Consider the following 13,566-nt stretch of genomic DNA (forward strand, 5'->3'; position numbering starts at 1 on the left):
CACTTCACTTTCTTCCCCTTTGCAGGTAACTGATGGGCCTTGAATGTCCTGTTGCTCAGCATCTCTCATTCACTTGCTTGCCCCTTCACTCTTAGTCTCTCTCTTGTCCTGATCCTACATACATAAGTGAATCTGGTTACTTGGTGCCCCCATGTGTTCGTCTACTCAAACTAAAGTACTTGGTTGCTCTCATGTTCTCTGCTTCAGATTCTTGGCAGCCCAAGAGACTGTTCTGACTCCCATTTGTCAGGTACTCTGATTTTTCAACATTCTCCAATGCTTCAACAGTTTTTGTAAAGGCTAATAATGTTCATAAAAATGTTTTTTGGTAAAAACATCATTTTTAAATGTAATCAAAATGTAATTATTCAACGCAGGAAACCACCAGCATGTCATCATCCAGCACGAGCAAAACACAAATGTCATAGTGGAGAATGCCCTCAGTGTCGTATGATGTGTAGCCTCAAGTTAAATTGTGGTCACATTTGCCCTGCACTGTGTCATGATGCTGTGCCTATTAAGGTAAGATACATATCTTCAGTGTTGCAGTTTTGTTGTAATTTCAAGCTTTGATCCTGAATGATGCTGTTTTGTTATTAACTAAGGAAATTTTGGGAATGATTCTGACTATTGTTTTCTAGTTAAGAATAAGACACTTTAGGAGTGACCATGCTGTTAACTTGAATCGTTAGTTTAAGACTTTACATTTGTACTCCATACTGCATAATTAGCAGTTCTGGATTCATGTTAATATTGGCATTTTCTTTGATTCCTTTTAGGGAGAGCAGATAATCACAACCACCATTGCATGATCAGCATGATCACTTTCAAAGACAACAGCCTTATCATTACCCTTAAACATCAGAGAATATAGGCATAAGCTCCATAAAAACATGCCAAAAAGTATCGATTTTTATGCCAGTAACCTCAAATTCTTGATATCAAGTACTGTACATATTCATCAGTGTTTAGCTTACAAAATTTAAATTTTCAAGTGCTGTTTGGTTAACCAAGTCTATAAGACCACTTTATTGTTTGGGTAAGGTAGTTGTGTAACACCAGGTTATTGCATATAGCACCTCTAATGTACCTTCCTATTTGCATTTAGTAGCTTCATCCTGAACCATGATAAAGAATGAAGGACTCAGCACTGATCCATAATTGATATCAATATATGTCTCAGATTTGTCTGATGTACTGGACACTCTCTTCATTCTCTAGATCCTGTATCACAGTACCATCACTTCCTCAGAATCTTTCCGATAACATTTGCTTTCAAAGGCCATCTAATTACATGTCTTGCTCTTCTATTAAATGTTTCCTGGAATCCACAGGCAGTGTAATACTTCTTGTAAGTTTCATGTTGATTTTACCTGACAAAACTACGAAACAGGATTTTTAATTCAATTTTTTTGTGCCTCAGATTGTAAGCCACAAGAAACGTGCTGGTCCTTGGGAACCAGTAGAGGGTCCACGTATTGAAATACAAAAGAAGCCTTGTCCTCCGTGTCAGGTTAGTTTTACCAACTGCATTGTTTATTTTTTTTAGAACAAATCTTTGGGCAAGGTTATAAGAGCCTAGAATAGTAACTAGGCAGTCTATCAGTTTTTTTTATAGTATAGTTGCTTGTTTCGTCCTCAAGGAGTTACCCTTCCATGGTCTTCCAGAGCTCTATGGTAACCAGACTAATATCAAAGAATTCTCTTTTAGCTGGTCTTGTAGCCGGGTATTGTGTCGTAATGATAAACACTATAACACGTGATGGAGTATGTAAAGGACACAAAGATAAGAGGGCATTTTCCCTTACCTTGAGCAAAGCTGACCCAGTTTTCCAGCATCAAAACCTGCAAGAAGGAAGAAGTAACTATTGCGCATGCACATCCACCATATTGTCTACAAATGGAGCCATAGAGAAATGTGTATATTCGCCACCAAGCACACCTTTTCAATGTCCCGAAAAAGGATTCCTCTGCAAGAAGAGTGATCCTCAACCTATCAGCATAGAACAAGCACATTGTTTGCCAAAAGTTTTGGATGACTACTGTTTCCCAAGTACGTTAAATCGTTCCAAAAGGGACTTGGACAACTTCTATAGAACTGAAAGATGCATACTGGCATGTCCCTGTCACCGTTCCCTTCTGCCCCTGCCTACAGTTCCAGGTAGGGAAAGATACGTACAGGTTCAAAGTCATGCCTTTTGGGCTGCACATTGCCCCAAGAATTTTTACAAAATTAGCAGTGGTAGTTGTTCGAGAACTCAGACAAGAAGGAATACAACTAATAGCCTACCTAGATGACTGGTTAATCTAGGGCCCAAAAGCAAAGAGTGTTGAAAAATCTAAGAGCAGTGGTCAACAGACTCCAGTTAAAAGGTTTTATAATAAATTGGAAAAAAGTCCCATCTCACGCCCAGCAGACACTTTCAGTGGCTGGGACTGTGTTGGGATACTCTTCACTGCCTGTTGTCTCTCCCCATCAATACTCAAAACAGAATAAGGAAAGCCTCAAAACGTTCCTTGCACAGCCCAGAGTTTCCAGATGGCAATTAGAACATATGATGGCCCTGCTGCAGTTCGCATCAGTAATAGATCTAAACTCAGATTGCAACAAAAAAAGGTGAACAAATTCTGGCTATTGCACACAAGAAAAAAAGATGCGAGACTGACCTCATCAAGAGAATAAAAATGTTGGGGAGATACTTTTGCCTTGGACCTGAAAGGAATCTCTGGTGAAACAGGTCACCCTGACTCCTCCATCTGTACGAGTGACAATACACACAGATGCCTCGTTGACAGGTTGGGGAGGACATTGGGAGGATCATCAGGTGGCAGGGAGGTGGTCAGCTACTCAGAGGAATTGTCATTTCAGTTTCCTAGAGCTGATGGCTGTCTTCTTGTCTCAAAAAAATCAAACCTCCAGAAAAGACACACATTTCGTTGGTTCTAGACAACATGACTGCAATATCCTGCATCAGGAGATCAGGATCACGTTCACCTCCTCTAAATATGATAATGCTAGCCATCCTTCGGATGGCGCAAGCAAGGAAGTGGTCCCTGAACAAGGTGCTTAGACTTCTATCAACCCCTCAATTCAGAGGACCCAGTGCAAGCACAACTCACACACTGCAAAAGGCAATCTTCTTAATTGCATTAGCATTAGGAGCTTGTATTAGTGAACTGGGCTGTCTTAGAAGGGGACGGTACATCATGCAAACAGATGACCATCAATTATTATTATCCACTGGCCCATCATTCCTGGCCAGGAATGAGAATCCTTTAGGAAGAAAATATGTTCTAATAAGCAAACACATGATATTAGGAAAGTAAGTACGTTGTTGGCCTTCTTTAGAAATGTTTCTGTCAAAGAAGTCTTCGAATGCACAGGGTGGTCATCAGACAGTATTCTTGAAACATTACTGCCACGAGCTCGAACAAATTCGACTATACTGTATCAGTAGGTGGTATGGTTAGTCCTGACCCCATAGGCACTACAGCAGAAAACCAGGGATCTTTCCTAACAGGTGGGTATGCTGACTATCGCTGGGGAAGGTGTGACAATACTGCAACCATACCCAGCATGCTTAGGTAAGTCACTACAGAACTTTGCCTTGAAAGCATAAGTTTGTGTTTAGTTTCTTGTTCCTTGTTACCAAAACCTGAGGGGTGTTTAGAATAAGGAATTGGGCTTCAAACTTGTGGCTTGACCTCAGACCAGAAATTTTTTCTTTGGGTTGTTGGGATTAAAATTTAAGAGCTCAAGCCTTACATCACCTGTCAATTTCTTTGTAAAGTTCTTTGAGGACAAACAAGTGACTATACTATAAAAAACAGGTTTTGACATAGGAAATACCTATTTTTGGTAGTTGCTGTTGAGTCCTCAAAACCCTCCCACTTCCCTGACAAAAAGGCATGGGATTTGGGCAAGGGATCATCCTGCATAGACCAACAGAAAGTAATGGTTCTCTGTTCTCGTGCTGGTCTGTTTATAGACAGTATGGCAGACGTGCATGCGCAGTAGCCACTTCCTCTTCTTGCAGGTTTTGACGTTGGAAAACTAGGTCAGCTTCGCTGAGGATAAGGGAAAATGACCTCTTATCTTTGAGACCATTACATACTCCATCACGTATTATAGTGTTTATCATAACAACACAATACCTGGCTGCAAGACCAGCTATAAGAGAATTCTTTGATATTAGTCTGGTCACCATGGAGCTCTGGAACACCCTTGGCTAACTCTCTTTGTCTGACCCATGTTCCATACACTTGAAGATTGTAGCACTTGTTTAGATTCTTGCATGGTTGATGGGCTCTTTATAATTTTTGTATTTTACCAGATGTTTTATGGCCTTGTTGCAGGTTACCAGTCCAATTCTTGACATTAATTACAAAGATAATCAGATTTCCTGACCATTTCAATGAGATGGTCGCCTATCTCAGTGTCCTAGATGGCCAGCCCTGCGATAGCTATATAAATTAGCTCAATAGTCTGGTTAAACTACTTAATCAACCCATTGATTAATTTTTATACTCATAACCAGAAGGCTTTCCCCTAATTAAATTCACAAACATTTAAACTGACGGAGTTGGATTGAACTAATGCCATTTTTTAAATCTGACTTAACTATCACTATTACTACACAATTTGCTCCCCACAGGGATACCTAACTAGGTGAGGGAACTGCTGATTACAGGATTAGTCTCATTTAAACTTATTGGCTTGTATTAAAGAATAGATTTCAGTTTTAAAAAGCAATTTTCTATATTGGTTCAATATATTACTTCTATAATCTTCAGATATGATGCCAAGGAAACATAGTATATATATTTAAATTATATCTTGAGGTTCTTGCTTTTAGGTTCCAGTGCCAACAACTTGTTTTGGTAACCACGAGACAGTAAACTGGCCTTGCTGTGACATCCGCCCCCATTCTTGCGGCCGAAAGTGTGGGCGATTATCGGCTTGTACTAATCATACATGTGCACGTGAATGTCATGTTGTAGAAGGAGCAGTAAATGATAAGGAAGCAGGGAAAAATTGTGCACCATGTGAAGAACTTTGTTCAAAGGTAAGTTGATAATCTTGGTGTTAGGAGTAAAATGAAAATCTGAGTCTCATGTATATATTGAACATTGTTATGACCAAAGCTAAAGGTAAGTATTTGTATGGTAGTTGTAAAAGGAGGTTGGATAGTATGCAATTTTGCTGATCGAATAGAAATCCAATGATGATGTATCTAGTAATTTTTTTAGGACAAAGGACAGATAATTTTTTCAAAGAGTTTTATATGCAAATGGGAGTAGAACTCACAGTTTAAAAAATACAATTGCTTGCTGGCCTGTATTATTTTCATTTCAGCATAAAAGAAAAAATCATATGATGTTTTTATGGTTACTCAAAGCACAGTTACTGGTAGTAGGTTAACTCTAATGAGGATCTATAACAGGTTTTGAGCGATGGATGGTCTAACTCACTTCCCTTCTGCAGTCTTTTGCTCTACAAAGACCCGCTCCTGAAAGATTACCAGTTACATGGTCCCAGAACAATGTGCTTAGACTTCTATCAACCCCTCAGTTCAGCCAACCCAGTACAGCTACAACTCATATGCTACAAAAGGCAATCTTGATTGCATTAGCATCAGGAGCTCATATTAGTGAACTGGGCTCTCTTAGATGGATGATACATCATGCAAACAGCTGACCATCAACTATTATCCCCTGGCCAAGAATGAGGATCCTTTAAGAAGGAAATCTATTCTGATAACAAAACTCAATTTAGCAGACAGGACATTTTGCCCAGTTCCAGCACCTGAGGTTTACCTAGAAGTCACAGCATACATCCCAGAGGGTCTGATTCTCCTACACCCTAGCACAAACTAACCACTCTCCCTACAAGGGCTGAGAATGATTACTGTCTCTCATTAAAAAGGCAAATCCACACTCCTTTCATAGGTCACACGATCTTAGGAAAGTAAGTTCGTCATTGGCTTTCTTCAGAAATGTCTCTTTCGAAGAAGTCTGAATGTACAGAGTGGTCATCGGAGACAATATTTTTAAAAATCAAGCTCGAATAAATTCGACTACACTGTATTAGTAAGTGGCATGGTTAGTCGTAACCCCTAGGTGCCACAGTGGAAAAACAGGAGTCTTATTGACGGTGAGTATGCTAACTATAGCTGGGAGAAGGGCGACAGTACTGCAACCAAACCCAGCATGCTTAGGTAAGCCACTGTAGAACTACATCCTAAAACATAAGTTCGCGCACAGTTTCTTGTTCTTTGGTACCAAAACCTGAAGAGTATTTGGAATAAAGAATGGGGCTTGAAATTTGTGGCTTGACCTCGAACCAGAAATGTTTTCCCTTTGGAGTGTTGGGAGTAAAACTGAGAACTTAAGCCTTTTTTGTCACCTGTCAATTTCTTTGTTTTAAAGCTCATTGAGGACGAAACAAGGGACTACACTATCAAAAATCTGGTTTTGATGTACAAAAAACCTGTTTTTGGTAGTCACTGATGAAAAGGCATGGGATTTGGGCAAGGGATCATCCTGCATTGACCAACAGAAAGTAATGCTTCTTGGTCTCTGTGTCGGGCCTGTTGTTGACACTATGGCAGACTGCACATGTGCAGGAATCACTTCCTCTTCTAAGTAGGTTTTGAGAAGTGGAAGAACCTGGGTATACAGCCTCACTGTAAAGATTTGGGAAAGTGCCCCCTTATCTTTGATTACATTATATAATTCATCAAGTGTTACATTGTTTATCACTATGACAATACCTGGCTGCAAGAGAATTCTTTGACAATAGTTTGGTCACCCATGGAGCTCTGGTAACTCCTTGTGGACTCAACAGCAACTACCAAAAACAGGTATTTCCTGTGTTGAAACCTGTTATTTGTAAAGCAGCACACCTAGCTTCTTAGAGGCAGACTTACCAGGACCTTGATGTGACACTTCCAAAATATGACTCACACCTTCTACAGAATCTCATTTATAGAGTTACTTGCCTGCATTGTTTTCCAAGTATTTGGTAACACAAACTCATCTCTAAATTATGAGAAATATTCAGTGCTGTTTTCATATATTTCAATCAGGAATGCACAGTGTCACCAGCTAAAAGATGCAAATATCTCTTTGAAAACAAAACAGAAGGTAATGCATTGAATAGTTGCCGTTTTGTAAGGTGAAGTCAGTTGACCGATAGGATTGCAGCATTTCAGTGATGGAAGTAAGCCGGCTTTGCTTTGAATATACACATCTGGGCACCAATTTTGAAAGTCACAATTATGGCTCCTCATCTTCTGGCAAAACCATGATTGAGACTTTTCCAAGTATAAGGGTTTATATGATGTATCCTGCTGAGAGGGGTACCCTTTATTAGTGATTCTGAACAAATGGATTGTGTTAATTTCTATGCATTGAAATTCCGGTGTAATCATATAGAATGAAACCATATGTTACTCTGTATATTTAACTTCCCTTTGGTTTAACAGCCTCGTCCTGATGGTTGTAGTCACACGTGTGGAAAACCCTGTCATCGTGGGAAATGCTCTTTCTGCAAACAGCTGGTCAAAGTGAAATGTCATTGTGGACTCAATAATTTGTATATAGAGTGTCACACACTTAATTCTGCTGCTACTGATGAAAAGGAAGCCTTGTGCAGCTGTAAAAATCATTGCAACAAATCGGTAAGTTTATAGCAATTGTTTACCTCTTTTGATAATGTTATTTACTTTATTTCAAGTTTTCAGTATGTTCATACTTTCACTGTAATAGTTTTGAATTCAAGGACATCACTTCTTGGCTGCAAAAATATGGCTAGTAAATTGCATAATAGACTAAGGAACTGTAAAACACAAATTAAGGATATCTCATTGGGGATGAGCAGTGACTCAATACTCTTGATGAGCAGTGACTCAGTATTCTTGTGGTAAGGAAATGCCAAGTTTCCTAGTTTTATACTAGTTTCTAATACATGACATGTCATTTCAGATATCTTGCAGTCATAGGTGCATGAAAGAATGTCACAGTGGCCCTTGCAGTGACCCAACAAGCTGTCGCAAACGAGTTACCATACGTTGTCCTTGCAGGAGAATAAAAAAAGATGCCATATGTCATTTGGTGATATCAGGTCAAGTTGTAGTAGAATGTGATGAAGTTTGTTTGGAAAAGATAAAGGTAAGTATTCTGTGTCTGTTTCATAGCTCCCTACACAAACCAATAACAGTCAATGCTTCATTTATCATGGGAAAATTGAAAATGTTTTCAGGCAAATACAAAATACTGTTTTACATAAGCTTAAAGAAATGACTGTTGAGTTGGTTTTTCATAATTGCCTCTCTAACATGATGGTTTAATAGACTAATCCTGGAGAACTTTGCATCTCTAACGTGATTGTTTAATAGACTAATCCTGGAGAACTTGGTCCCCACTCTGCTGAGATGAGGAACTGTCGATTGGCAGCCTTTGCTTGTGGGTAGTGTAATAATGGGTTTGCCAAAGGCTCTATCCTGCTCTTACTGCCCAGCTTCCTTGTTATAGAAGAGGAGACGGGGATTACATTTTGGACTATTAGAAGAGGGACTCATATTGCCAATTATCTGTACTCATTCAGGCCCAGCTTGTACTCCAGCACAAATGTTCGTAAGTTTGGAGTTGTGGAAGAGGGAGCAGTTTGGTGCACACACCACCTCTTCCCTTAGGAACCACACATTCTAGCAAAGCACTCGAAAAAGACATAGGATACCTGGATGGTTCCCAATAGTTAAACACTTACTGAGCCACCACCCCAGGCCCCAACAGAAGGGTGTCTAGGGACCTGTGGGCATCATCCCTCAAGTGGAACGAGGTGATGGTTGTCTGACAGTGCCAGACTGCCACCCTCAATACCTGTTAGACTGAGTTCTTCTGAAAGGTGAGAGAGGGTCCAACACCCCTCATGTCATGAACTTGCGCCAATGGGGACACAGGCCTTGAGATTACCTCCCATAGCCAGCAGATGGTGGATGTTTTTGGATACCTTTTTCTTGCGATATCCCTTACTCACATAAAGGTGTTTGCACTTTGGTCTAAGGTTCTCCATCCTTTTCAAGTTTGATCGACACAGATCAGCAAGTTTACCTTAGATATAACACCACAGGAAAATTCTGACCAAGGTAGTCTTGCTTCTGGGGCAGAATCCACTACTCACTCTGAAAGAGAGATTGCTGGTAAAGCCAAAGCAGAGGCTTCATCCAGAGATCATTAAGATCCGAGGGGCCCTCCAAAGTCTGTGGTTCAGCCAGGTTTTGCTGGTGGGAGCTTTCTCCTGGTGCAGGAGAAATAGATTTCTGCTCTCACTCCTGCTCCTGTTCAAGCACCCTGGATGGAGAAAGCATAGCTGAAGGATTTCTTACCAACAGGAAAAAAAAAGTATATCTTAGTTTAACCAGACCACTGAGCTGATTATAGCTCTCCTAGGGCTGGCCCGAAGGATTAGATTTATTTTACGGAGAGTCAAACGCTGGGCCAACAGCGTGCTAGCCAAGAGCTCTACCCACCCCGCCAATGAAGAACTTACCTCCAGCAGGAGATTGGCAGAGAAGGGAAGGAGCACGGGGAAAGACCATCCTGGTACTTCTCTATTACTGGATGAGGGTCTCAGGGCACAGGGAGAGGATCTCCCGAGAGAGAGAGAGAGAGAGAGATCAGTCTGTGTTTGGAGAGAGGCTTGAGATTGCCCTGAAGAAGGGGAGGGGTGGAGGATGTTGAGCAGTCTTGCCTAAGGGAGTATTGAGACTCCCTCCACCTTCAGTCCATGGATTGGGAGCAATGGCAAGTGCTAGGATGGTGATTCCATCTGCTCCTCCAAAGGGAGTGACTTTTCTTTGAGGAGGGTCTGCCTTGAGAGCACGAGAGGAAGAGGAATGCCTAAGGGGCTTGGAGTCTGTTAGAACCCAAGGTCCTCCTCCTGTCGTAGTGGAGGGGTGATGGTGAGAGCCTCTTGGAACATTGGTCATTAGACAGGGACTGACTGGGTCTGTTTTGCCTCCTGGGAGAGGAGTGGCAATTAGGAAAGTAAGTTCTCTTATGAGAATGCTTGGTCGTCTTCTCTGACTATCAGTAGGCAGAGTTCTGAGGACTATCTGAGGTGTCCAGCCATCTCTGTTGCTGCGCAATGTGAAAAGCCTCTCACTCGCAGATGCTGGATAACCACCAGCCATGAAGACACAGGGACTGCACTGCCCAGGTGATACCGCTCTACGTGGGGTTGACACAGCAGGTTGGGCCAGGGAAGAATCTCTCGGTGCCTCGGAAAGAAGAGCTAGTAGGTCGGGATACCAAACAGCCTGAGGCCATTTGGGAGCCACCAGAATCATCCTGAGATTTGGGGTGATCATCACGTGGCTGATCACCCTGTGAATCAGACAAAACGGAGCAGGAGACCTGAAGTTTTCTGTTTTGCCGGGTGGCGGAAAGATCTATGACTGGACAGCCCCACAGATCAAACAACCTTTCTGCAATGTCTGGGGAAGGGACCACTCTATCCCTATCACCTGATTCTAGCGGCTGTGCTTGTCTGCCACTACATTTCCTCTAGCTTGGAATATACCTGGCCGACAGCTCTACCGAGTGGGCCAGAGCCCACTCGTGCACCTGCATTGTCAACTGATGAAGCGGAAAGGACACCTGGCCCCCTTGCAGTGTCCCATCACTCGATCCTGAAATTCTTGGAGAGCCAAGAAGGCTACCTTGAGTTCCAGGATGTTGATGTGAAGGTGCTTGTCATCTCAGTGCCACAATCCCAAAGTCAGCAACTCCTCCAGGTATGTGCCTCATCCCTTGGTGATGTGTCCAAGAACAGAAGCATGTCCGGAGGGAGAGTATATAGGCATACTCCTATTGAGAGGTTCCTGTCATCCATCCACCAGTCTAGGTCCTCTCTCACCTCCAAAAGAGGGATGAGAAAGGACTGGGGGTCTCGAGACTGGGACCAGTACTCCTTCAGTTGCCACTGCAGGGACCGAAGGTGTAGACGCCCATGAGGGACCAGCTTCTCCGGTGATGACAGGTGACCAATGACGACTCGCCACCGCCGAGCTGGCTGCTCCTGTGAGACAAGAACAGCTATGCTGCCTTCCTGAACCTGTTGATACGAAAGTCCGAGGGGAAGACTCTTGCTGCTACCGTATCTATCAGCATGCCCAGGTACTTTATCTTCTGTTTGGGGTTGAGATCTGACTTCTTGAGATTTACTACGATCCCTGGATCGCGGCAAAACTCGAGGAGCTGATCCTTGTCCTGAAGCAACTGTGAGGAGCAGCTCGCCAGGATCAGCCAAGTGTAGAGATACCTCAATAGACGTATTCCGGGCCCATTTACTCAGTAGATGTATTCCGTGCGAATGGGCCCATATTACTCGCGTGAACACCTGGGGAGTGGACAAGAGAGGCCCCGAGAAGGTCTCCCAGATTGTCTCCCCGCCCCCTGTTGTTCCATGCCCAATGAAGTGAGCGAAGAAGACGAAGGGGAGTCCTCTCTCTTGGAGAGGCCAGAAGGGGAAGTTTGCCAGGAGAAAGATACGATCCCGAAGGTTTAGCCACCAAGGGAGTGATCAGGGGCGTATAACCTCCAGACGACGCCTTGGAAGGCTTCCTCCGGTACTGTTTCCTCCCCTCAAACTTCACCCACTGCTCAGCCAACCAGGAGCAACACTCAGCACAAGTGGATACTCATGAACACACACGCCCCCTGCAAAAGGAGCAAAGGGCGTGCGGGTCCACATCAGTATTTGACCTGAAGCTACTACACTTCGTCCCGCCAACTCCTGGACACACATGCTGGGGGAAGGCGGGCTTACGAAGTTTATTTCCTTCATGAACTTGCATAATGACAAACACACAAAGCAATCAAAACAAGAAAAATGGAAAAGATCCCACCAGGAAAACAGCTCAGCAGCAGTCAGAGCAGAGACTGAGAAACACGTCTGCATTGCATGACGGCCAAAAGCAAATTGGAATGTTTACATCCAGGCAGGTGGGTCTCCCGCCTCCTGGAATGTAGTGAACTGCCTAACCACCTTGTTTGAAAGTGCAACGGCCGTTTCCAGCTTTGCTGAAAGTAATTCCTAATGTAAAGGACCAGTGGTTTGTATATTGTGTTGGAACAATGTACAGTACTTAATGCCCTAATAAATTACAGGTAGTTGATTATAGGTACAACAGTATCCACAATTCTCTTTCATAAAGACTATATATTACAAGAATAGTAAACTGTTATTCAGCTAAGAGGAATGATTCAAGAACTAATCATATTGATTTATAAATTTACATTTTCAGGCATTGGAAGAAGAAAAGAGAAGAGAGGAAGAAGAACTTAAAAGGAAAGAATTGGAAAGCTTAGAGAAACTTAATGAGGGTAGGAAACACAAAAAGAAGAACAGAAAACATGTTGAGGCTGAGGTCGCAGAATCACAGTGGACTATCAACAAGTGGATGATGCTTGGTTTTTTTATACTGATTTTCAATGTTTTGATATACACTGTTTACAATTTTAATCAGTAATTGGTAACTAGGACTTCAGAAAAATTGCAAGAGTGATGTTTGTACAATAAAATAACTGCACAGAAATTTGTTTCATTTTCCTGACATTGTAAAAGTAAGTTTGCAGTGAGAGAAAAGCTTACACCTTTGAGTCACATTGCAGGTAGAGAAATCCCCAGATGTCAATCACTTTAAAGCATGTACACAATAGGACCTAATATCTGCATAATGTTAGAACCATCTCAAAAAAAAAAGCAATGGCATACCAAAATTTATAAGAAAAAATTGTAATATGTTGGCTTAGTAAATCTGATAACTACAGATACTCAATACAGAAAGAAACGGAAAAGCATGGAAAGAACAAAACAGAGTAAACTACTGCAGCTGTAAAAAAAAAAAAAAAAAAAAAAAAAAAAAAAGTCTTGGTAAATAACCAACAAACACTATAGTGAAATAAACAAAGCAACATACAACAGATTTGTAAAATCAGGTAAGTACCCAAAACTGTTTGGTGTTTCCATTCTTGACTGACATTGTTATTCTGTTCTCTCTTCCTTTTCCCATTTTCACGCTTTTCCTCCTCCTGTTACTGGGAATCATAAAAAATATATGCAAATAAAATAATCATGTAAATACTGCACAGTAATATGATATAATAAAGAAAAACTAAATTTAAAAGATGTTAAGGATAGAAGAGTACCAATGCAGGAGAATAGTGATATAAATTTATGAACATACGAGGAAAATGCTTTGAACATATAAAGAACAGGTGTTGGCTTATGACTTTCACTGAACTCACTGTCACCACCCAGTACAACAAAACAACAGTTGTCACTCTCAACATCAGTCAGCTGCAAATGTGGTAAAAATATGGGGAAAGCTGGGACAATGACGGATACAAGATGGGTAAATATGCATATAAATACCCTTCCATCATTGTGCCTGGTTTTATGATGCAAAGGACTATATAGAGAGTATCAACACCTTAATATATTTCACTAGATCATGACCCTTTATTCTGATATATCTTATTCAGATGGTAGGGTATAAG

General features: G+C 41.6%; 1 protein-coding gene across 2 annotated transcripts in view; it reads left to right on the forward strand.

Moving 5' to 3' along the window:
* The window catches only part of LOC136853851 (NF-X1-type zinc finger protein NFXL1), a 30,383-nt gene extending 17,781 nt beyond the window's left edge, over positions 1–12,602 (forward strand). For both annotated transcript variants that reach the window (XM_067129759.1, XM_067129758.1), the window contains 6 exons: positions 378–522; positions 1,424–1,513; positions 4,857–5,066; positions 7,488–7,682; positions 7,987–8,172; positions 12,312–12,602. In XM_067129759.1, the coding sequence (XP_066985860.1) occupies positions 378–522; positions 1,424–1,513; positions 4,857–5,066; positions 7,488–7,682; positions 7,987–8,172; positions 12,312–12,536 (1,051 nt within the window). In that variant the 3' untranslated portion in view covers positions 12,537–12,602. The remainder of the gene's footprint in view (positions 1–377; positions 523–1,423; positions 1,514–4,856; positions 5,067–7,487; positions 7,683–7,986; positions 8,173–12,311) is intronic.
* Positions 12,603–13,566: the final 964 nt, after the last annotated feature.

This window comes from Macrobrachium rosenbergii, chromosome 28 (genome assembly GCF_040412425.1).
Source record: "Macrobrachium rosenbergii isolate ZJJX-2024 chromosome 28, ASM4041242v1, whole genome shotgun sequence".
Classification (NCBI taxonomy): domain Eukaryota; kingdom Metazoa; phylum Arthropoda; class Malacostraca; order Decapoda; family Palaemonidae; genus Macrobrachium; species Macrobrachium rosenbergii.